General features: G+C 45.9%; 2 protein-coding genes across 2 annotated transcripts in view; one reads left to right on the forward strand and one right to left on the reverse strand.

Moving 5' to 3' along the window:
* On the reverse strand, nucleotides 1–24797 carry LOC144482697 (uncharacterized). The gene is made up of 4 exons (XM_078201537.1): nucleotides 24790–24797; nucleotides 21073–21649; nucleotides 6737–7323; nucleotides 1–10 (listed from the first exon to the last, which is right to left on the reverse strand). The coding sequence occupies exons 1-4, from the start codon at nucleotides 24795–24797 to the stop codon at nucleotides 1–3; spliced, it is 1182 nt and encodes a 393-aa protein (XP_078057663.1).
* Nucleotides 1–25031, forward strand: part of LOC144482709 (uncharacterized) — a 51960-nt gene that overhangs the window by 7400 nt on the left and 19529 nt on the right. The window lies entirely within an intron of this gene.

Here is a 25031-nt window from a genome sequence, read left to right on the forward strand (position 1 = left end):
TTAACATGTGCTTTACAACAACAATAACCAAAATTAATTACTTAAGCGTTCTTGTGATCCTGTTTTTAAACTTCCAAAAATGCCTTTAATTAAAGATTCAAGATCAGGTTAATCCACCAGAAAGATAAACCTTAACAAATGTAGCCCAAAACAATGATAAAACACATCTACAAACATCCACATAAAACAAACAAAACACACAGATTCTCACAGCTCGTAAATTTCAAACAATGAATCCTCAGCATTCTCTCTCGCAGCTATAGCTTCTTAAAGCGACAGAGCACTACAAGCTCACAACTCCTTGATTAAAATAAGATACAAGATCCTTCATTATAACTTAACCTTTTTTAAGTCAACTTACAAGGACTGATTTTAGAGACAACATCTTTGTTGATTTAAAATCCCAAACATGTTACACCCAAACACCGGCAAAATCTTTGTTCTTTATCTGGGGATAAAATTCTCAGTTATTCCAAATTCCTCCAGGCTGTGCTTAATATTTCCACATTTAACTTATTCCCAGAAATCCTCAATTATAAACTAAAATAGACACATGAGTTTCCGGGCAGTCTCAGGAATATGGTCAAGATAGTCCAGTCCCACAATGCCTCACATTCAATCTGCAGCCCTTCAATTATAACAGAATATGTGGCTGTATGTAGCTGCCTTGGCCATGGTCAACCCCAACCCCAAGGGTGCCTTCTTGAACTGCTGCAATGCCTGAGGAGTACGTACACCCACAGTGCTGTTAGGAAGGGACTTCCATAGAAACATAGAAAAACTACAGCACAATACCTGCCCTTCAGCCCACAAAGTCGTGCCGAACATGTCCCTACCTTAGCGATTACTAGGCTTACCTATAACCCTCTATCTTACTAAGTTCCATGTACTTATCTAAAAGTCTCTTAAAAGACCCTATCGAATCCGCCTCCACCACCCACCACCCTCTGAGTGAAAAACTTACCCCTGACATCTCCTCTGTACCTACTCCCCAGCACCTTAAACCTGTGTCCTCTTGTGACAACCATTTCAGCCCTGGGAAAAAGTCTCTGACTATCCACTCGATCAATACCTCTCAACATCTTATACACCTCTATCAGGTCACTCCTCATCCTTCATCTCTCCAAGGAGAAAAGACTGAGCTCGCTCAACCTATCCTCATAAGGCATGCTCCCCAACCCAGGCAACATCCTTGTAAATCTCCTCTGCACCCTTTCTATGATTTCCACATCCTTCTGTAATGAGGCGACCAGAACTGAGCACAGTACTCCAAGTGTGGTCTGACTAGGGTCTTATATAGCTGCAACATTATCTCACGACTCCTAAGCTCAATTCCTCGATTGATGAAGGCCAGTACACCATACGCCTTCTTAATCACAGCCTCAACCTGCACAGCTGCTTTGAGCGTCCTATGAACTCGGACCCCAAGATCCTTCTGATCTTCCACTCTGCCAAGAGTCCTACCATTAATATTATATTCTGCCATCGTATTTGATCTGCCAATATGAACTACCTCACACTTATCTGGGTTGAACTCCATCTGCCACTTCTCCACCCAGTCTTGCATCCTATCAATGTCTCGCTGCAACTTCTGACATCCCTCCACACTATCCACAACACCTCCAACCTTTGTGTCATCAGCAAACTTACCAACCCATCCCTCCACTTCCTCATCCAGGTCATTTATAAAAATCACAAAGAGTAAGGTTCCCAGAACAGATCCCTGGGGCACTCCACTGGTGACCGACCTCCCTGCAGAATATGACCCGTCTATAACCACTCTTTGCCTTCTGTGGGCAAGCCAGTTCTGGATCCACAAAGCAATGTCCCCTTGGATCCCATGCCCCCTCACTTTCTCAATAAGCCTTGCATGGGGCACCTTATCAAGTTTCCAGTTACTGAGAGAGACAAGAGATGAAATTTCTGGGCCTCTCACAAAAATCTTTGTTTCTTCATTGGACACAGGTGAGGTTCCAGAGGATTGGAGGATAGCAAATGTGGTCCCGTTATTTAACAAGGGTAGCAAGGATAACCCGGGTAATTATAGGCTAGTGAACTTGACGTCCGTGGTAGGGAAATTGTTGGAGAAGATTCTTAGAGATAGGATCTATACACATTTAGAACTGAATAATCTCATTAGCGATTGTACAAGGGAGGTCAGGCCTCACAAATTTGGTTGCGTTTTTTGAGGAGGTGACAAAAATGATTAACGAGGGAAGGGCCGTGGATGTCGTCTCCGTGGAATTTAGTGAAGCATTTGACAAGGTCCCTCATGGCAGGTGGTGCAAAAGGTTAAATCTCACGGGATCAAAGGTGAACTAGCTACATGAGTACAGAACTGGCTTGGCCATAGAAGACAGAGGGTAGCAGTGGAGGGGTCTTTTTCTGATTGGAGATCTGTGACTAGTGGTGTTCCACAGGGCTCTGTACTGGGATCTCTGCTGTTTGTGATATATATAAATGATTTGGAAGAAGATGTAGCGAGTCTGATTACTAAGTTTGCGGACGACACAATGATTGCTGGAGTTGTGGATTGTGATGAACATTGTCAGAGAATACAGCAGGATATAGATAGGCTGGAAAATTGGGCGGAGAAATGGCAGATGGAACTTAATCCAGATAACCTTATTGAGTTTTTTGAGAAAGTGACCAAGGAGGTGGATGGGGGCAAGGCAGTGGACGTGGTATATATGGATTTTAGTAAGGCGTTTGATAAGGTTCACCATGGTAGGCTTCTGCAGAAAATGCAGATGTATGGGATTGGGGGTGATCTAGGAAATTGGATCAGGAATTGGCTAGCGGATAGGAAACAGAGGGTGGTGGTTGATAGTAAATATTCATCATGGAGTGCGGTTACAAGTGGTGTACCTCAGGGATCTGTTTTGGGGCCACTGCTGTTTGTAATATTTATTAATGATCTGGATGAGGGTATAGTTGGGTGGATTAGCAAATTTGCTGATGACACCAAAGTCGGTGGTGTGGTAGACAGTGAGGAAGGGTGTCGTAGTTTGCAGGAAGACTTAGACAGGTTGCAAAGTTGGGCCGAGAGGTGGCGGATGGAGTTTAATGCGGAGAAGTGTGAGGTAATTCACTTTGGTAGGAATAACAGATGTGTTGAGTATAGGGCTAACGGGAGGACTTTGAATAGTGTGGAGGAGCAGAGGGATCTAGGTGTATGTGTGCATAGATCCCTGAAAGTTGGGAATCAAGTAGATAAGGTTGTTAAGAAGGCATATGGTGTCTTGGCGTTTATTGGTAGGGGGATTGAATTTAGGAGTCGTAGCGTTATGTTGCAACTGTACACAACTCTGGTGCGGCCGCACTTGGAGTACTGTGTGCAGTTCTGGTCCCCACATTACAGGAAGGATGTGGAGGCTTTGGAGAGGGTGCAGAGGAGGTTTACCAGGATGTTGCCTGGTATGGAGGGGAGATCCTATGAGGAGAGGCTGAGGGATTTGGGATTGTTTTCGCTGGAAAGGCGGCGGCTAAGAGGGGATCTTATTGAAACATATAAGATGATTAGAGGTTTAGATAGGGTGGATAGTGATAGCCTTTTTCCTCTGATGGAGAAATCCAGCACGAGGGGGCATGGCTTTAAATTGAGGGGGGGTAGTTATAGAACCGATGTCAGGGGTAGGTTCTTTACCCAGAGGGTGGTGAGGGATTGGAATGCCCTGCCAGCATCAGTAGTAAATGCGCCTAGTTTGGGGGCGTTTAAGAGATCCGTAGATAGGTTCATGGACGAAAAGAAATTGGTTTAGGTTGGAGGGTCACAGTTTTTTTTTAACTGGTCGGTGCAACATCGTGGGCCGAAGGGCCTGTTCTGCGCTGTAATGTTCTATTGTCTATTGTCTATAAATGTGAAGTGATGCATTTTGGTAGATCTAATGCAGGGGGGAGCTATACAATAAATGGCAGAACCATCAGGAGTATAGACACACAGAGGGATCTGGGTGTGCAAGTCCACGATCCTTAAAGGTGGCAGCACAGGTGGAAAGGGGGGTGAAGAAGGCATATGGCATGCTTGCCTTTATTGGGGCATAGAGTATAAAAGTTGGCATATGATGTTGCAGTTATATAGAACGTTGGTTAGGCCACATTTGGAGTACTGCGTCCAGTTCTGGTCGCCACACTACCAGAAGGATGTGGAGGCTTTGGAGAGAATACAGAAAAGGTTTACCAGGATGTTGCCTGGTATGGAGGGTATTCGCTATGAGGAGAGATTGAGTAAACTAGGGTTGTTCTCCCTGGAAAGACGGAGGTTGAGGGCGACCTAATAGAAGTTTACAAAATTATGAAGGGCATAGATAGGGTGAACAGTTGGAAGCTTTTTCCCAGGTCAGAAATGACAAACACAAGGGGTCACAAGTTCAAGGTAAGGGGGGCAAGGTTCAATACAGATATGCGGGGGACGTATTTTACACAGAGGGTGGTGGGGGCCTGGAATGCACTACCAAGCAAGGTGGTTGAGGCAGACACGCTAGGATCATTTAAGACTTATCTAGATAACCACATGAACAGACTGGGAATAGAGGAATACAAACGGATGGTCTAGTTAGGAACACATGATCAGCGCAGGCTTGGAGGGCCGAAGTGCCTGTTCCTGTGCTGTATTGTTCTTTGTTCTTTAAAATAGACACATGAGTTTCCGGGCAGTCACAGGAATATGGTCAAGATAGTCCAGTCCCACAATGCCTCACATTCAATCTGCAGTCCTTCAATTATAACAGAATATGTGGCTGTATGTAGCTGCCTCGGCCATGGTCAACCCCAACCCCAAGGGTGCCTTCTTGAACTGCTGCAATGCCTGAGGAGTACGTACACCCACAGTGCTGTTAGGAAGGGACTTCCAGCTACACATTCCAGACTTTCACTGGACTGTAGGTGGATACCAGATTGATATATTCCATTCAACCACTCCCAAGGTGAGTTATTCCAATTCCTTTATTGTCCAGGACAATATATTCACAATATCTTTAAAACAGAAATTAAACATTCCCATTTGATTTCAGATATTAACATATTCTGTTAGTTTGTTCTTTAGTGTCAATGTCAGGCTGGGCTTGTTCCTCTTGGAGAAAAGGAGGTTGAGGGAAGATTTGATAGAGGTGGACAAGATTCTGACAGGTTTAGATAAGGTGGACAAAGAAAAGCTGTTCCTATTAGCTGATGGGACAAGGACTAGGGGGGGACACAGATTTATGGTTTTGGGTCAGAGATGCAAGGGGAGGAGTGGGGGAGGAGTGGGGGGGGGGGGGGGGGGGGGGGGGTGGGGGGGAGATGTGAGGAAGAATATTCTGATGCAGCGAATGGTAATGACCTGGAACTCGCTGCCTACGAGGGTGGAGGAAGTGGAGACAATAAACAATTAAAAAGGAAATTGGATGGGCATTTGGGATGTTCCAAACAGAACGAAGAACAAAGAAAATTACAGCACAGAAACAAGCCCTTTGGCCCTCCAAGCCTGTAGCAACCATGCTGCCCGTCTGAACTAAAACCCCCTACCTTTACGGGGACCATATCCCTCTATTCCTATGCATTTCATATATTTGTCAAGACACATCTTAAAAGTCACGATCATATCTGCTTCCACTACCTTCCCCGGCAACGAGTTCCAGGCACCCACCACCCTCTGTGTAAAAAACCTGCCTGGCACATCTCCTTTAAACCTTGCCCCTCGCACCTTAAACCTATGCCCCCTAGTAATTGACTCTTCCAACCTGGGAAAAAGCTTCAGATTATCCACTCTGTCCATGTCCCTCATAATCTTGTAAACTTCTATCAGGTCGCCCCCCTCAACCTCTGTCGTTCCAGTGAGAACAAACCAAGTTTCTCCAACCTCTCCTCATAGCTAATGCCCTCCACACCAGACAACATCCTGATAAATATTTTCCGTACCCTCTCCAAAGCCTCCACATCCTCTGGTAGTGTGGTGACCAGAATTGAACACTAGATTCCAAGTGCGGTCTAACTAAGGTTCTATAAAGCTGCAACATGACTTACCAATTTTTAAACTCAATGCCCCGGCCGATGAAGGCAAGCATGCCGTATGCCTTCTTGACGACCTTCTCCACCTGCATTGCCACTTTCAATGACCTGTGTACCTGTACACCCAGATCCTTCTGCCTATCAATACTCTTAAGGGTTCTGCCAATAACTGTATACTTTCCATCTGTATTAGACCTTCCAAAATGCATTACCTCACATTTGTCCGGATTAAACTTCATCTGCCATCTCTCCGCCCAAGTCTCCAACTGATCTATATCCTGCTGTATCCTCTGCCGGTCCCCATCGCTATCCGCAATTCCACCAACCTTTGTGTCGTCCACAAACTTACCAATCAAACCAGTTACATTTTCCTCCAAATCATTTATATATATATTAAAAACAGCAAAAGTCCCAGCACTGATCGCTAAGGAATGTCACTTGTCACAGCCCTCCATTCAGAAATGTACCTTTGCACTGCCAACCTCTGTTTCCTTCTGACTAAATATCTCTAAACTTCCTAACACCCTGTCACTCTGTGATCCTTGTGACATTTGAAACCAGGTATTCGCAAAAAGACTCAAAGAATATCAGCCCACTGGAGACTGAGACCAGCCAGTCCAGCACAAAGAAACCCTCTGACCCTTCCCATTGACCAACTGTGAGAATGAACAAAATGCAGTCCTGGATGCAACTGAAAGCAGAAACAATAACAGCAGAATCCAACCCCTGGAATCACTCGTGAACTTGCTGGTGTCTCAGCAGCCGGGATGAAACGCTGAAACCCTTCCCACACTGAGGGCAGGTAAACGGCCTCTCCCCAGTGTGAACTCGCTGGTGTCGCTGCAGGCTGGATAACTGAGTGAATCCCTTCCCACACTGAGAGCAGGTGAATGGCCTCTCCCCAGTGTGAACCCGCTGGTGTGTCCGCAGGTTAGATGAACAAGTGAATCCCTCCCCACAATGAGAGCAGATGAACAGCCTCTCCCCAGTGTGAACTCGCTGGTGTGTCCGCAGGCTGGATAACTGAGTGAATCCCTTCCCACACTGAGAGCAGGTGAACGGCCTCTCTCCAGTGTGAACTCGCTGGTGTCTCTGCAGGCTGGATAACTGAATGAATCCCTTCCCACACTGAGAGCAAGTGAATGGCCTCTCCCCAGTGTGAACTCGCTGGTGTGTCTGCAGGTGGGATGACTGCGTGAATCCCTTCCCACATTCAGAGCAGGTGAATGGCCTCTCCCCAGTGTGAACTCGCTCGTGTGTCCGCAGGCTGGATAACTGAATGAATCCCTTCTCACACTGAGAGCAGGTGAATGGCCTCTCCCCAGTGTGGCTGCGCCGATGAGCTGCCAGCAGAGATGGGGCTCTGTATCTCTTCCCACAGTCCGCACATTTCCACGGTTTCTCCATGGTGCAGGTGTCCTTGCCTCTCTCTTGGGTGGACAATTAGTTGAAACTTCGTCCACACACAGAACAAGATTACAGTCTCTACCCGCTGTGAATGGTGTGATATTTATTCAGACTGTGTAACTGGTTAAAGCTCTTTAGTCAGTGCATTGGAACACTCTCTCTCAAGTGTGACAGTGTGTTGATGCTTTTTCACTCACACTGACATTTCAAATCTTTTCAAATCGACAGACTGGACAATCATTTCTCCTTCTAGATTCAAAGTCCGATGATATTGAGGTCCCAAGGAATAAGACTCTGTCAGATCGAGACATGACGTTTGAGGTTTCAGCCTGTGATTCCTCTTTCAATATCCTGTAAAATGAGTTTCCAAAAGTCATCAGTGTCAGTACAGGATAGAAATTCAGAACAGACTATTTCTATGGAACATTCTTTCCTCTCTCATTCCCCAAAAGCTGGAAATCTCCATCCCACACACTCTCTCCCCATTCTCAGCAGGTCTGGCAGCATCTGTATGGAGAGAAAAGAACTGATGTTTCAGAGCTTTGACAAAGGGTAATCGAGACAAGAAACATCAGCTCTTTTCTCTCCTTACAGATGCTGCCAGACCTGCTGAGATTTTCCAGCATTTTCTCTCTTGGTTTCAGATTCCAGCATCCGCAGTAATTTGCTTTTATAAGGCTGCAGATACCTCCTCCCAAGTAACATGCGTGTGCCCAAGACATCACCACTTGTTTCCCTTATTTCTTTAGCACCCATGGTGCTCTCCACAGTAAACACAGAGGAGAAGTATTCATTAAAAATCTCACCCATTTCCTGTGGCTCCACACACAGATGGCCATACTGATTTTTAAGGGGATCTATTCTCTCTCTAGCCACCCTTTTACTCTTAATATAGCTATAGAACCTCTTGGAATTTTCTTTAATCTTACCTGCCAGATCCATATCATACCCTCTTTTTGTCCTCCTGATTTCCCTCTTCAGTATTTTCTTACACTTTTTATAGTCAGAATGATTCACTTGTCCCCGATTGCCTAAACCCAATGTCTGCTTCCTTCTTTTACCTGACCAGAGCCTCAATGTCCCTTGTCTGCCAGAGATCCCTAAATTTACCATTCTTTCCCTGCATCTTAACAGGAATATACTGCCCCTGGTCTCTTGATATCACACTTTTAAAACCTCCCATTTGCCAGTCATTCCTTTCCCTTCATTGATCTCGCTTCCAAACTAAAACCGGCCGTCTGCCATTACCCGCACTGATGTGGAGATGCCGGCGTTGGACTGGGGTCAACACAGCAACAAGTCAAACAACACCAGGTGAAAGTCCAACAGGGTTATTTGGTTCACCCGCACTGCGCATGCTTCAGGTCCCGCCCCTCATTCACTCCGATTGGTTGGAGGACCAGCCGCTCCCGCTCGGTCCTCCAGCCCCGCCCCCTCTTCCTATTGGCCCGGAGCTGCCGTCAATCAGTCCCGGGGCATTGTGATGTGGAGCATGCGCAGTGTCATTGCTGTCCTTGGCGCTTGTTTGTCCCGGAGAAGCGGAGTCAGCGTTAGGCGGTGGCTGGGAGGATTTGGAAACACTTTGTGGATCCGCAAACCCTTCAGAATCATTGTCAGCTCCCTGGTTTGCAGCTGCGGGGCTTCTCCCTCCCTCCCTCCCGGGAACAGGCCCAGGTTAACGGCCCCATCCTGGCTCAGCCACTGGAGGATGGTTCACATCAGAGGATGGGGGAGAGGGACAATAAATAAGAGGTTACACTTTGGCCTCAAATCAATGAGGACTCTGATCTCTGGGAAGGAAGGAAACCCTGGGAGGTGGGCGGGGAGGATTCACAAACACCCGCTGGAGGACCCAGCACCCCCAATAAGACCCATTGGTTTTATTGTCAGTCTGCAGACAGCAGCTGGAGAACTGAACACAGACAGAGGAGAGGGAGGGAGAAAACTGGGAGTGGAGGAAAGAGATGGTGAGATGGGTTTGGATTTCAGCCCAGGGAGGAGGGTGTGTGGGACAGGGATTTACAGATTTGGGGGAATGAGAGAGGAAGAAATGTTCCAGAGAATTAGAATTGTCTGTTCAAAATTTCTATCCTGGACTGACAGTGATTAATTTTGTAAACTCCTTTTACAGGTGAGGTGAAGAAACATCACATCAAAATCAGACAGAGTCTCGATTCACTTGGACTTAAATATCCTCAGACATTGAACGTGGAAGGAGAAATGTTTGTCTTCTGTCTGGAGGAGAAGATTTCAAACATCAGTGTGACTGAAAAAGCAGCAAGATACACGCACACCCGAGTGAGAGTGTTTCAGTGAGTTGACTGTGGAAAGAGCTTTATCCAGTTACACAGCCTGAAAAAACATCACACCATTCACAGCAAGGAGAAACTGTTCACGTGTTCTGTGTGTGGATGAGGCTTCAACTGATCATTTAACCTGGAGAAACATAAGGACACCAGTATCATGGAGAAACCATGGAAATGTGGGGACTGTGGGAAAGGATTCAGTTACCCTTCCCTGCTGGAAAACCATCGGCGCAGTCACACTGGTGAGAGACCGTTCACCTGTTCTATCTGTGGGGAGGGATTCATTCAGTCATCTGGCCTTTGGTCTCACCAGAGAATTCACACTGAGGAAAAGCCATTCACCTGCACCTCCTGTGGGAAGAGGTTCAGGCATTCTTCAGCACTCACTGTGCACCAACGCAGTCACACCGGGGAGAGACCATTCATCTGCTCCGTGTGTGGGAAGGGATTCACTCAGTCATTCCACCTGCTGTCACACCAGCGAGTTCATACAGGGGAGAGGCCATTCACTTGCTCCGTGTGTGGGAAGGGATTTGCAAAGTCTTTCAACCTGCTGGCTCACCAACGCACTCACACTGAGAGGCCATTCAACTGCTCTGTGTGTGGGAAGGGATTCACTCAGTCACAATGGCTCCTGAGACATCAACAAGTTCACAAGTGACTGCAGGGGTTGGATTTTGCTGTTTTTGCTGCTGTTCAGTATTGACAGTCTGACAATATTTTATTTCTGCTGATGTTAACAAACCCTATAACTAGCTGGAATTTAATATTCTGGAAGTGTCACTGATTTTCAGGGCTGCAATGTCACTTTTTAAAAGCAACACCTGTGATCTTCCCTCTTAACTGAAGAACTCTCAACAGGAACCTGTTTAGAATAAAGTTAAGAACTTTTGCTTCAATTCTAATTTGATCTTTGGGGCAAAATCTACAATTCATTCTCTGAAAGATCCATCTGCAGGGCACAAAGTATTTATTTTCAATGCTTGTATTGAGATTTTCTGGAAAGCTACTCTTTGATTTTTAAGGGCTATTTTTTTGGTTTCCAGGGGATCGTTTTCCATTCTCAGTAACTCCTTTATTAGTGATGTAGTCACGTAGTAACATTACCTTTTGTGTTTCTGTTAGTTTACTTCTTTGAATAAGATAGCACAAATACTGAAGACTGTGTATATCTTAAATCTTTTAAATTGGAATCTATGAATTATATTTTTTGTTAACTTATTTTAAAAATACTCCCATACTCTCTTTCCAAAATGAGAATTCTAACTATTTGACACAAGTTAACTGAATCAGATGTTTACTGGTTCAGACAGTGGAGCAGGAAAAGTCTCTCCCGATTCTGATCTTCATTGTGTGTGGATTTACATTGATAACCCATCAATAACCTCACTGCACCAGCTGAGATCAGCTCTGACCGGGAATTCTGTATGTTGTCTGTGAACGTTAAACTGCAAATAAAAGCAGTTTAGAATATGAACCTGGATGAATGGATCTCAATTTCTAATGTGACGACCCAAGTGATTGTAAGTACGTTCACAATATCTGTTTACTCAAATTCCTGAGCTGTAAACCCCACCTCCTGAGATATATAAAAATAATCAAGACTTGTTCAGCAGAATGGGGAAAGCTCTGCCGATGGTCGGATCATTCCTTTTGAGGCTCACACTGCTATGAAACTAGTTCTGTAGCAGGAAGACACAACTCCTCCACACATCACCGATAGGCTGCTGAGTCAGTGAACTTCTTTTCTCAAAATAGGTGGCAAAGCTGTTCCTCCAGTTTGAGACTCTGTCTCTGCAGATGTAGCAACACTGGGAGAGACAGAATCTGTGATTGGAGGAGATGGTCCTCACAGTTTCTGTCTCTCCCATGTACAGGATGATTTATTTTCTTCCAGTAGTTCCTCCCAAGACAGAATTTCTGCGGGCCTTTTGGCAAGTCATGTTGCAGCTTTATAGAACCTTAGATAGGCCGCACTTGGAATATAGTGTTCAATTCTGGTCGCCACACTACCAGAAAGATGTGGAGGCTTTGGAGAGGGTGGAGAGGGTACAGAAAAGATCTACCAGGATGTTGCCTGGCATGGAGGGCATTAGCTATGAGGAGAGGTTGGAGAAACGTGGCTTGTTCTCACTGGAACGATGCAGGTTGTGGGCGATCTGACAAAGTCTACAAGATTGTGAGGGGCTTGGGCAGATGGATAGAAGCTTTTTCCCAGGGTAGAAGAGTCAATTACTCGGGGGCATAGGTTTAAGGTGCGAGGGGCAAGGTTTAAAGGAGATGTTCAAGGCAGGTTTTTTACCCAGAGGGTGGTGGGTGCCTGGAACTCGCTGCCGGGGGAGGTAGTGGAAGCAGATACAATAGTGAGTTTTAAGAGGCGTCTTGACAAATACATGAATAGGATGGGAATGGAGGGATATGGTCCCCAGAAGGGGAGGGGATTTCAGTTCAGTCGGGCAGCGTGGTTGGTGCAGGCTTGGAGGGCCAAAGGGATGTTCCTGTGCTGCAATTTTCTTTGTTTTCTTTTGAGAGTGAATTCACCCTCCACAGCCGTTCATTTTGAATCCTGGTTTGAAATATTCTCACTCTGGGTTTAAGGCTTCCTGGCGTAATACACAGATTTAGATCTTACCACCAAACACCAATTCATATCCTCATCCGAGTCCCAGATTTAAATGTGGTTGTCCAAACTAGAAAACATATATAATTTGACTCTTTTTAAACCTGATTCACCACACCCTGCCACACTAACTGCAAGAGATTGTGTTTGGGACCAGTTGTTCCATTGAAGTCTGGGTTGTTCACAATGACTTTGGCTCACAGGGCTTAGGCAGAAAGGGCGAGTAGGGGTGAGTTTGAATTCATTTTTGCACTTTCTACCTGGTACTGGCAAGGTATCTCGAGGGGATGGGTGTGCAGGCAGTGCAATGTTCCTCTTGCACTATGTTTGAGGTGAGGGACGACGACAGTGTCCCTACTGATTACACCTGTGGGAAGTGCACCCATCTGCAGCTCCTCCAAAACCGTGTTAGGGAACTGGAGCTGGAGTTGGAGGAACTTAGGATCATCAGGGATGCAGAGATGGCCATAGACACAAGCTTTAGGAATACAGTTACTCCGAGGATTGAAAACAGATGGGTGACGGTGAGAGGGGCTGGGAGGAAGCAGTCCGTGCAGGGATCCCCGGTGGTCGTTCCCCTTAGCAACAAGTATTCCGCTTTGGATACGGTTGAGGGGGATGACATACCAGTGGGGAGCCGCAGTGAGAGGATCTCCAGCACTGTGTCCGTCTCTGTGGCTCGGGAGGGAAAGGGGGAGAGCGGGAGGGCGATAGTTATTGGGGACTCGTTAGTTAGAGGGATAGATAGGAGGTTCTGTGGCAGCAAAAGAGACTCACGGATGGTATGTTGCCTACCGGATGTCAAGGTCCGTGATGTCTCAGACCGTGTTTTCCAGATTCTGAAGGGGGAGGGGAAACAGTCACAAGTCGTGGTGCACATTGGTACCAATGACATAGGTAAGAGAAGGGACGGGGATTTAAAGCAGGAATTTCTGGAGCTGGGCTGGAAGCTGAGAGCCAAGGCGAAACATGTGGTCATCTCTGGTACGTTGCCGGTACCACGTGATAGCGAGTTGAGGAACAGGGAGAGAGTGCAGTTAAATATGTGGTTGCAGGGATGGTGTAGGAGGGAGGGTTTCAGATACGTGGATAATTGGAACACGTTCTGGGGAAGGTGGGACCTGTACAAACAGGACGGGGTGCACCTGAACCAGAGGGGCACCAATATCCTCGGAGGGAAATTTGTTACGGCTCTTCAGGGGGGTTTAAACTAATTTGTCAGGGGAGTGGGAAAGGGAGTTGTAGTCCAGAAGTCAGTGAGGGTGGTGAGGTATTGGGGAAGGTATCAGGGTCAAGGGTGGGTACTGGTAGGCAGGAAGGTGGGTTGAAGTGTGTCTACTTCAATGCAAGGAGCATCCGGAACAAGGTAGATGAACTTGGGGCATGGATTGGTACTTGGGACTACGATGTTGTGGCCATTACGGAGACGTGGGTAGAACAAGGACAGGAATGGTTGTTGGACGTTCCGGGGTATAGATGTTTCACTAAGTGTAGGGAAGCTGGTAAAAGAGGTGGAGGAGTGGCATTGTTAATCAAGGATAGTTTAACGGCTGCGGAAAGGCACTTCGTGGGGGATCTGCACACTGAGGTAATATGGGCTGAAGTTAGAAATAGGAAAGGAGCGGTCACGTTGCTAGGAGTTTACTATAGGCCCCCAAATAGTAATAGAGATGTGGAGGAAGAAATTGCTAAGCAGATTATGGATATGTGTGGGGGTCACAGGGTAGTTGTCATGGGGGACTTTAACTTTCCAAATATTGATTGGAACCTTTGTAGGTCAAATAGTTTGGATGGGGCAGTTTTTGTGCAGTGTGTGCGGGAGGGTTTCCTGACACAATATGTGGATGGGCCGACTAGAGGTGAGGCCACATTGGATTTGGTACTGGGAAATGAACCGGGCCAAGTGTTAGATTTGGTTGTGGGAGAGCAATTTGGAGATAGTGACCACAATTCGGTGTCTTTTGTTATTGCAATGGAGAGGGATAGGGCCGTACGGCAGGGCAAGGTTTACAATTGGGGGAGGGGTAATTATGATGCGATTAGGCAAGAATTAGGGGGCATAAGTTGGGAACAGAAACTGTCAGAGAAAGGAACTAATGAAAAGTGGAATTTTTTCAAGGAACAAATACTGGATGTCCTTGATAGGTATGTTCCTGTCAGGCAGGGAGGAAATGGCCGAGTGAGGGAACCATGGTTCACAAAAGAGGTGGAATGTCTTGTGAAAAGGAAGAGGGAAGCTTCTGTCGGGATGAGGAAACAAGGTTCAGATGGCTCGATTGAGGGTTACAAGTTAGCAAGGAATGAGCTGAAAAAGGGGCTTAGGAGAGCTAGGAGGGGACATGAGAAGTCCTTGGCGGGTCGGATCAAGGAAAACCCCAAGGCTTTTTACTCTTATGTGAGGAATAAAAGAATGACCAGGGTGAGGTTAGGGCCGGTCAAGGACAGTAGTGGGAACTTGTGTATGGAGTCAGTAGAGATAGGCGAGGTGATGAATGAATACTTTTCTTCAGTGTTCACCAAGGAGAGGGGCCATGTTTTTCAGGAAGAGAAGGTGTTACAGGCTAATAGGCTGGAGGAAATAGATGTTCGGAGGGAGGATGTCTTGGCAGTTTTGAATAAACTGAAGGTCGATAAGTCCCCTGGGCCTGATGAAATGTATCCTAGGATTCTTTGGGAGGCAAGGGATGAGATTGCAGAGCCTTTGGCGTTGATCTTTGGGTCCTCGCTGTCCACGGGGATGGTGCCAGAGGACTGGAGAATGGCGAATGTTGTTCCTCTGTTTAAGAAAGGGAATAGAAATGACCCTGGTAATTATAGACCGGTTAGTCTTACTTCGGTGGTTGGTAAATTGATGGAAAGGGTCCTTAGGGATGGGATTTACGACCATTTAGAAAGATGCGGATTAATCCGAGATAGTCAGCACGGATTCGTGAAGGGCAAGTCGTGCCTCACAAATTTGATAGAATTTTTTGAGGAGGTAACTAAGTGTGTTGATGAAGGTAGGGCAGTTGATGTCATATACATGGATTTTAGTAAGGCGTTTGATAAGGTCCCCCATGGTCGGCTTATGATGAAAGTGAGGAGGTGTGGGATAGAGGGAAAGTTGGCCGATTGGATAGGCAACTGGCTGTCTGACCGAAGACAGAGGGTGGTGGTCGATGGAAAATTTTTGGATTGGAGGCAGGTTGCTAGCGGTGTGCCGCAGGGATCAGTGCTTGGTCCTCTGCTCTTTGTGATTTTTATTAATGACTTAGAGGAGGGGGCTGAAGGGTGGATCAGTAAATTTGCTGATGACACCAAGATTGGTGGAGTAGTGGATGAGGTGGAGGGCTGTTGTAGGCTGCAAAGAGACATAGATAGGATGCAAAGCTGGGCTGAAAAATGGCAAATGGAGTTTAACCCTGATAAATGTGAGGTGATTCATTTTGGTAGGACTAATTTAAATGTGGATTACAGGGTCAAAGGTAGGGTTCTGAAGACTGTGGAGGAACAGAGAGATCTTGGGGTCCATATCCACAGATCTCTAAAGGTTGCCACTCAAGTGGATAGAGCTGTGAAGAAGGCCTGTAGTGTGTTAGCTTTTATTAACAGGGGGTTGGAGTTTAAGAGCCGTGGGGTTATGCTGCAACTGTACAGGACCTTGGTGAGACCACATTTGGAATATTGTGTGCAGTTCTGGTCACCTCACTATAGGAAGGATGTGGAAGCGCTGGAAGGAGTGCAGAGGAGATTTACCAGGATGCTGCCTGGTTTGGAGGGTAGGTCATATGAGGAAAGGTTGAGGGAGCTAGGGCTATTCTCTCTGGAGCGGAGGAGGCTGAGGGGAGACTTAATAGAGGTGTATAAAATGATGAAGGGGATAGATAGAGTGAACGTTCAAAGACTATTTCCTCGGGTGGATGGAGCTATTACAAGGGGGCATAACTATAGGGTTCGTGGTGGGAGATACAGGACGGATATCAGAGGTAGGTTCTTTACGCAGAGAGTGGTTGGGGTGTGGAATGGACTGCCTGCAGTGATAGTGGAGTCAGACACTTTAGAAACATTTAAGCGGTTATTGGATAGGCACATGGAGCACACCAGGATGATAGGGAGTGGGATAGCTTGATCTTGGTTTCAGATAAAGCTCGGCACAACATCGTGGGCCGAAGGGCCTGTTCTGTGCTGTACTGTTCTATGTTCTTTGTTCTATGATGACAGTTTTAACCTCTCCATAACCTGTCCTAACACTTCTGCCCTCCAGGGGGCTCTGTTTTTCTGATGGTGACATTCCCTGTTTACCCAGTCAGCCCTTGAATTGTTTGTGAATCCAGTCACATGTCGGTTAGACTGGATCAGGGCGGCAGATTTCCTTTCTTAAAGGGCATTACAGAACCAGATGTGTTTTTACAACAATTAATTCATGCTCATCAATATTGTTATTGAAACGTGGTGGGATTCAAACCCAGGTCCCAAAAGCATTATAATAAATAGAGAAAATGCTGGATAAACTCAGCAGGTCGGTTCTTTTCAGAACTCCAGCATCTGCTGGATTTTGCTTTACCTCCAAATCATTCTCCTGGATTACTCCTGCTCTGGCTCTAATTCCAGTCAGCTCAGACAACAAAAACAGGTTTCACAAAATCACAAACATTTAAAAAAGGAGGTAGACAAAAGGCAGGTAACTATCGGCTGGTTAGCTTAACTTCTGTCGGAGGGAAAATGCTTGGATCTATCATCAGGGAAGAAATAGCGAGACATCTGGATATAAGTTGTCCCATTGGTAAGATGCAGCATGGGTTCATGAAGGGCAGGTCATGTTTGACTAATTTGGTGGAATTCTTTGAGAACATTACATGTGCAGTGGACAATGAGGAACCTGTGGATGTGGTGTATCTGGATTTCCAGAAGGCATTTGACAAGGTGCCGCACCAAAGACTGCTGCATAAGATAAAGGTGCACAGTGTTACGGGTAATGTATTAGCATGGATAGAGGATTGGTTAACTAACAGAAAGCAAAGAGTGGGGGTAAATGGGTGTTTTTCTGGTTGGCGATCAGTGACTAGTGGTGTGCCTCAGGGATCAGTGTTGGGACCGCAATTGTTTACGATTTACATAGATGATTTGGAGTTGGGGACCAAGTGTAGTAACAGCAAAATTGACTATTATTTAAATGGGAAAAAATTGCAGCGTGCTACTGTGCAGAGGCCAAGCTGATTGGAGGAGGGAAAGCAATTCCTCCTCCAAGACTTGATCTCATTTGCATCTTAGCCAAAAGGCCGAGATACTGCTTTTAAAAATTGCTTCATATGAAACATATGAAGCTTCAATGTAACCTAATGACCTCAAACAAACCTCTGCAAGACGTGCCGGATCATTGACACGGATGCCATCATCTCACGTGAGAACACCATCTACCAGGTACACGGTACCTACTCTTGCAACTCGGCCAACATTGTCTACCTGATACGCTGCAGGAAAGGATGTCCCGAGGCATGGTACATTGGGGAAATCATACAGACGCTACGACAACGGATGAATGAACACCGCTCGACAATCACCAGGCAAGACTGTTCTCTTCCTGTGGGGGAGCACTTCAGCAGTCACGGGCATTCAGCCTTGGATCTTCAGGTAAGCGTTCTCCAAGGCGGCCTTCACGACACACAACAGCGCAGAGTCCCTGAGCAGAAACTGATAGCCAAGTTCTGCACACATGAGGACGGCCTAAACCGGGATGTTGGATTCATGTCACATCATCAGTAACCCCCACAGCTTGCCTCCTGGGCTTGTAGAATCTCACTAGCTGTTCTGTCTGGAGACAATACACATTTCTTTAACCTGTGTTTAATTTTCCCTCCACCCACATTGTCTGTCCCTTTAAGACCTGGCTGGCTGGAGGAGTCGCATTCTAATCAGTATTCTGCAATTTGATTTTGTCTGTTTGCACTGTTTGAGAGCACATTTCCACTCCATCTGACGAAGGAGCAGTGCTCCGAAAGCTTATGGTATTTGCTACCAAATAAACCTGTTGGACTTTAACCTGGTGTTGTGAGACTTCTTACGCTGTGCAGAGGGACAGGGGTGTCCTTGTGCAGGAATCTCAAAGAGTTGGTTTGCAGGTGCAACAGGTAATTAAGAAGGCAAATGGAATTTTGTCCTTCATTGCGAGAGGGATGGAGTTTAAAAACAGCGAGATTATGTTGCAGCTGTATAAGTGCTGGTGAGGCCACACCTGGAGTACTGTGTACAGTTTTGGTCTCCTTACTTGAGAAATGATATACTGGCACTGGAGGGGGTGCAGAGGAGATTCACGAGGTTGATTCTGGAGTTGAGAGGGTTGGCTTATGAGGAGAGACTGAGTAAATTGGGGCTATACTCATTGGAATTCAGAAGAATGAGGGGAGATCTTATAGAAACATATAAGATTAAGGGAATAGATACGATACAAGCAGGGAAGTTGTTTCCACTGGCGGGTGAAACTAGAACTCGGGGGCATAGCCTCAAAATAAGGGGAAGCAGATTTAGGACTGAGTTGAGGAGGAACTTCTTCACACAAAGGGTTGTGAATCTTTGAAATTCCCTGCCCAGTGAAGCAGTTGGGGCGACCTTACTGAATGTTTTTAGGCAAGGATAGATAAATTATTGAACAGTAAAGGAATTAAGGGCGATGGTGAGCAGGCGTGTAAGTGGAGCTGAGTCCACAAAAAGATCAGCCATGAGGCTCGAGGGGCCAGATGGCCTACTCCTGCTCCTAGTTCTTATGTTCTTCCCACAATCCCCACATTTCCATGGCATCTCCCTGTGACTGCAAATTATGTTCCAAAAGGCCAGATGATTGGTTGAAGCTTTCACCACACCTGACTAAACCTCTGACTAACCTGACTAAAACTGAGGATAAAGTATTGGTGTCTGTAAGGGCTAAAACAATACCCTTGGCTTCCTTGTAGATCTATGGCACCAAGTTCAAGACTCCTTCATGAATCATCCTCTTGGCCTCTAGCCTGTCAACTGTCCATGAGAATCTTATAGGTTTCAGAATGTTCACTGCTCATTCTTCCAAACCTAATGAGTATAGGTGCAACCCTTCCCCAAAAGACGAGTTGGATTCTGCGGCATCACTTGCCCCGAGGTCAAAGGTCCTTTGTGTGGTCCACCCCCTGGCCTGCTACGATTCCTGTGGTGGGTGGGATGGGAGAATTCTCCCCTACACCTTCACAACCTTTCCTCAAAAGTCAACACCTTCATCTTAGGAATGGGCCTGGTGAACGTTCTCTGAACTCATTCCAATGAAAACATGTCATTCCATCAGTAGGGAGACCAGAACCGTACACAGTATTCCAGCTGCTATCTCAGCAATGTCCTGTGTAGGTGCAGCAAGTTCCCTTTTTCAAACTCCACCCCCTTGCAGTAAAGTCCAACACTCCATTTGCCGCCTTCTTTACTTGCTGTACCTTCATCCTATTTTTTCACGATTCATGTACAAGGTCACCCAGATTCCTCTCTACGGCAGTATTCTTCAGTTTCTGTATATTTAAACAATTTTTTGCTTCTCTATTCTTCCTGCCAAAGTGGAAAAGCTCCCACTTTCCTGCACTATACTCCATCTGCCATTTTTCTGTCCATTCAGGTAACTTATCTGTGTCCCTTACAGATTTTTTGTAATAACCTCACAACTTGCTTTTCTACCTCTCTTTGTATCATCAATTCTGGCTTCATCCAAGTCATTGATCAAGGTGGCTGTTTTTCTCTCTCTCAGTTGTGGGTGATATTTGTCTCTATTCTCCTGGAAACTGAATGAATCTTGTTCCAAACTGGGTTCAATATCAGATATTTCAGGGAGTCAGGAATCATTCGCCCCTGAACCTACACTGGTAAAACCCCAGGCAGTTCCTCAGTAAGGATTTTTCTGGTTCCTCACCATATATTAGTCAGGATACTGAAACCCAGCTTTTTTACAGTCCACTCCTGGAGGTCCCACTCCCTGAGCCGACAACATTCAGCAGTGTCAGTGCTGAAGTTTCACAGTGGGAGTGATTCCCAGAGTAACTGTCAATCAGATCACCATTGATGTCCAGGTTTGTGTAGTTTTAGTTGTCCTGATGTCTAACACACACACATCAATAAAACAGGGAATTCCTGCAAACAAACTGCAGCTTCTTCTCTGTCTGGACAGACAATGTTTGTTGAATAATTGTCCCTGTGGTTAACAGGCTCCTGTGAACTCATCCAACTCGTATTTTAATACTGACTTTAACAAATATATTTTAAATAGGTTTATTTTAAATGAGTTAAAACCAGCCTTAAAATGGTAGATATAGTATAACAACCATAGTACTTTTCAGACTGGAAACTTTAACCTGCTGTTTCACTTTGATTTAGGAGCAGATCCCAGTTTTACACCAATCTCTGATTCATGTATCCAGCATTCACCGTCATTCTAAAAACAGAAGTTGCTGCAAAATCTCAGTACGTCTGACAGAATCTGTAAAGACAGGAACAGTTAATGTTTTCAGTTGAATGTGACTCTTCTTCAGTGTCAAAAGATTAGCTCTGTTTCTCTCTCCAGAGAGTCAGACCTGCTGAGTTTTTACAGCACTTCTTGTTTTTATTTACGAGTTCAGGACTCAGACAAGACAACCCACAATACAAATCTTACAACTGGGCCAGGGTTTATTAACATCAGCAGAAACAGACACCAATGAAAATGGTTCGGACCTCGCTGTGATTAACAGCAAAATTCAGTCCTTGCAGTCACTCGTGAACATGTTGGTGTTTCAGCAGGTGAGGTGACTGAGTGAATCCCTTCCCACACACGGAGCAGGTGAATGGCCTGTCCCCAGTGTGAATTCGCTGGTGCTTTACCAGGTTGGATGATTGACTGAATCCCTTGCCACAATCAGAGCAGGTGAATGGTCTCTCCCCAGTGTGAACTCGCTGGTGTCTCCGCAGGCTGGATGAACAAGTGAATCCCTCCCCACAATGAGAGCAGCTGAATGGCGTCTCCCCAGTGTGAACTCGCTGGTGTTTCCGCAGGTTGGATAACTGAGTGAATCCCTTCCCACAATGAGAGCAGCTGAATGGCCTCTCCCCAGTGTGAACTCGCTGGTGTGTCTGCAGGTGGGATGAACAAGTGAATCCCCTCCCACACTGAGAACATGTAAATGGTCTCTCCTCCGTGTGAACTCGCTGGTGCCTCCGCAGGTGGGATGAACAAGTGAATCCCTTCCCACAATGAGAGCAGGTGAACGGCCTCTCCCCAGTGTGAACTCGCTGGTGTGACTGCAGGCTGGATAAATGACTGAATCCCTCCCCACACTGAGAGCAGGTGAATGGTCTCTCCCCAGTGTGGCTGCACCAATGAGTTTCCAGCTGAGAATGGGATCTGTATCTCTTCCCACAGTCCACACATTTCCATGGTTTCTCCATGGTGCAGGTGTCCTGACCTCTCTCTTGGGTGGACAATCAGTTGAAGCCTTGTCCACACACAGAACACGGGTACAGTCTCTCCCTGCTGTGAATGGTGTGATATTTATTCAGGCTGTGTAACTGGTTAAAGCTCTTTAGTCCGAGCACTAGAACGCTCTCACTCGAGTGTGGCAGTGTGTTGTGCTTTTCCAGTCACACTGATGGTCGAACTCTTTTCAAATCGACAAACTGGACAATAATTTCTCCTTCGAGATTCAAAGTCCGATGATATTCAGCTCCCATGGAATATGACTCTGTCAGATCGAGACGTGACGTTTGAGATTTCGGCCTGTGATTCCTCTTTCAATATCCTGTGAAACAAGTTTACAAAAGTCATCAGTGTCAGTACAGGATAGAAATTCAGAACAGGCAATTCTAGTTTCTATGGAACATTCTTTCCTATTTCAGTCCCAAAAAGCTGTGAATCTCCATCCCACACATTCTCCCTCCATTCTCACTCTGCTGTATCTAATATTCACCCTCCCAATTCTCCTGAAGGTGCTGATTGAGGCTGATTGACAGATCCATGCTCACTGCTTCCTGTCCTGGACACAGAGACCATAACAAATAGGAGTTGCAGTCGGCCATTTGGCCCATCGAGCCTTTTAAACTATTCAATGAGATAATTTGTTCATCTACCTCAGCATCATTCTCCCCACACTAAACCCATATCCCTTGATATCTTCAATATCTAGAAACCAATCAATCTCTCTCTTGAAAATAGTTAATGACTGAGGTTTCACTGTCCTCAGGGGTTGAGAATTCCAAAGCTTTACCACATCCTTGAGTGAAGAAATCCCCCCACATATTAGCTTTTGCTCCATCCTCTTGTCTGTTCCCCATAACCCTTGACACCCTTGTCAGTCAAAAATCTGTCTAACTGGAATATATTCAATGATCCTCATCCTCAACTGGTTCCTGTGGAAGAGAAATCCAAAAGACTAACAACCCTCTGAGGGAAGAGTTGTCTGGAAATATATAACGTAGCTACAGTTCCATATTACAAGATATTCAGATCCCAAGGAATATGACTCTTTCTAGATGTGACGGTTGAGATTTTTGCCTGTGATTCCTCATTCAAAATCCTGTGAAATGAGTTTACAAAAGTCATCACAGTCAGTATAGGATAGAAATTCAGAACAGACAATTCTAGTTTCTATGGAACATTCTTTCCTATTTCATTCCCAAAAAGTTGTAAATCTCCATCCATATCTATGGATTCTAGTTAAAAATGAAAGTGGATGGGCACTTGAAGGAAATAAACTTTCAGGAGAATGGGGATAGAGAGTGGGAATGGGACTGGAATGTTATACAGAGAGTCAGCATGGACTCGAGTTACCGAATGGATTTCTTCTGTGCTGTAATGGGCTTTATGACTGGAAATGTATAACATCGCTCCAGCATTATATTATAATGCAAGAAATAATAATAAAAGTATTTTATTACAGAAACATAAATAATATATCTAATCTGGGTACCAGATAACAACACCAGACAGATCTCTGTCCTATATTAACGTAAATGTCAGCCATCTCCTGGGGAAAGCTTCCCTTTAATTGTGAACATTAGAAAAAAGACCATCCTTTTAGACAGACAAATAAATGTGTCAAGCTGAGGGATCAAAGGATGTTTACCAGGCTGATTCAGGGAATGGCGGGACTGATGTATGAGGAGAGACTGACGAGGTTAGGATGGTTTTCGTTGGAGTTCAGATGAATGAGGGGGGATCTCACAGAGACTTATAAAATTCTAACAGGTCGAGACAGGATAGATGCAGGGAGGATGTTTCTGATGGTGGGGGAGTCCAGAACCAAGGGTCACAGTCTGAGGATTCAGGGTAGACCATTTAGGACGGAGGTGAGGAGACATTTCTTCACCCAAAGAGTGGTGAGCCTGTGGAATTCATGACCACAGGAAGTAATTGATGCCAAAACATTGAATGTATTCAAAAGCGCCTCATACATCAGTCCCGCCATTCCCTGAATCAGCCTGGTAAATATCCTTTGCACTTGGGGCAAATGGGATCACAGGTTATGGGGAGAAAGCAGGATTAGACTATTGAGTTGCTTGATCATCCATGATCTTAATGAATGGCAGAGCAGGCTCGAAGGGCCAAATGGCTTCCTCCTGCTCCTATCTTCTATGTTTCTCTTAAATTTCTTTAAGAGAGAGAGGGACCTGGGCCAACCTTTCCTGAGTCTGCACCCTCCCTGGATTCACTTCCTTTCCCTTCAGTTGTTGCAATTCTCCAATTACCCCCAGAATGAGAAAAGAAAGTGTTTTACTCACAGATGTTGGCCTCTTTTAGGTTGAGACTGAAGGAAGTTTGAGTCTGTCTGAAGCTCAATCTTCATTCACACAAAGCCTGCGCTCTGATTGGCTGGAGGACCACGGTCTTTCCGGTCCTCCAAGTCTTCCTATTGGCCAGAGCTGGTGAGCGGAAGTGAATCAGAAATGCGCATGTGCGGGTTTTGGGGGAATGCGCATGTGCGGGTGTGGGGCGGGGCCCGGGACACAGCCGGCGCACTGACCATTGTCTGTCCGGGTCTTCCAGCCTTTCCCATTGGACAACAGCTCAGCGTGGCTGGAGGACAAGGTCCCGCCCACCCCCACGTGGGGCTCCGCCCCTCATTGTCTGTCTGCGTGGGATTGACCAATGGGAACTCTGGAGGACCGGCAGTACTCGGGTCCTCCAGCCAATCAGAGCTCCCCCATTGTCTGAATGCGGAAGTTGCACAATGAGCTTGTTCAGCTGCTCACTCCTGCCCAGCGTAGCTGCTGCTGCTTCTCTCTGAATGAAGATTGAGCTTCAGACAGGCTCAAACTTCCTTCTGTCTTCAACATCTGTGAGTAAAACAGTTTCTTTTCTCCCCCTTTCCATTTTGTTTCTCATTCTGGGAGAAATTGTTGACTTGCAGCAACTGATCACGAGAAATAGAAGCAGGAGCGGCCACCAGGCCCTTGAAGCCTGTCCCGCCATTCAATCCGACCATAGCTGACTGATGCTGGTTTCAACTCCTTTACTGTGCCATTTCCCCATAGCCCTCTATTCCCCGATCTATCAAATATGTATCCACCTCCACTTTAAATACTTCTAACGATCCAGCCTCCACCACCCTTTGGGGCAGAGAATTCCAGAGCTTCATCATCCTCTGTGAGAAGAAATTCCTGCACACCTCAGTTTTAAATGACTGACCCTTTATTTTGTTTGAAAATATCTCACCATCTACCCTGTCAAGCCCCCTCAGGATCTGAAATGTTTCAAT

Source organism: Mustelus asterias, unplaced genomic scaffold (genome assembly GCF_964213995.1).
Source record: "Mustelus asterias unplaced genomic scaffold, sMusAst1.hap1.1 HAP1_SCAFFOLD_42, whole genome shotgun sequence".
Taxonomy (NCBI): Eukaryota; Metazoa; Chordata; class Chondrichthyes; order Carcharhiniformes; family Triakidae; genus Mustelus; species Mustelus asterias.

Excerpts from the sequence above, each read along its gene's own strand:
- LOC144482697 (XM_078201537.1), bottom strand. Across the intron at positions 7,324-21,072 it reads AGTCACCTCACCTGCTGAAA|CGCAGCCACACTGGGGAGAG; the intron begins CACCAACATGTT and ends GCAGCTCATCGG.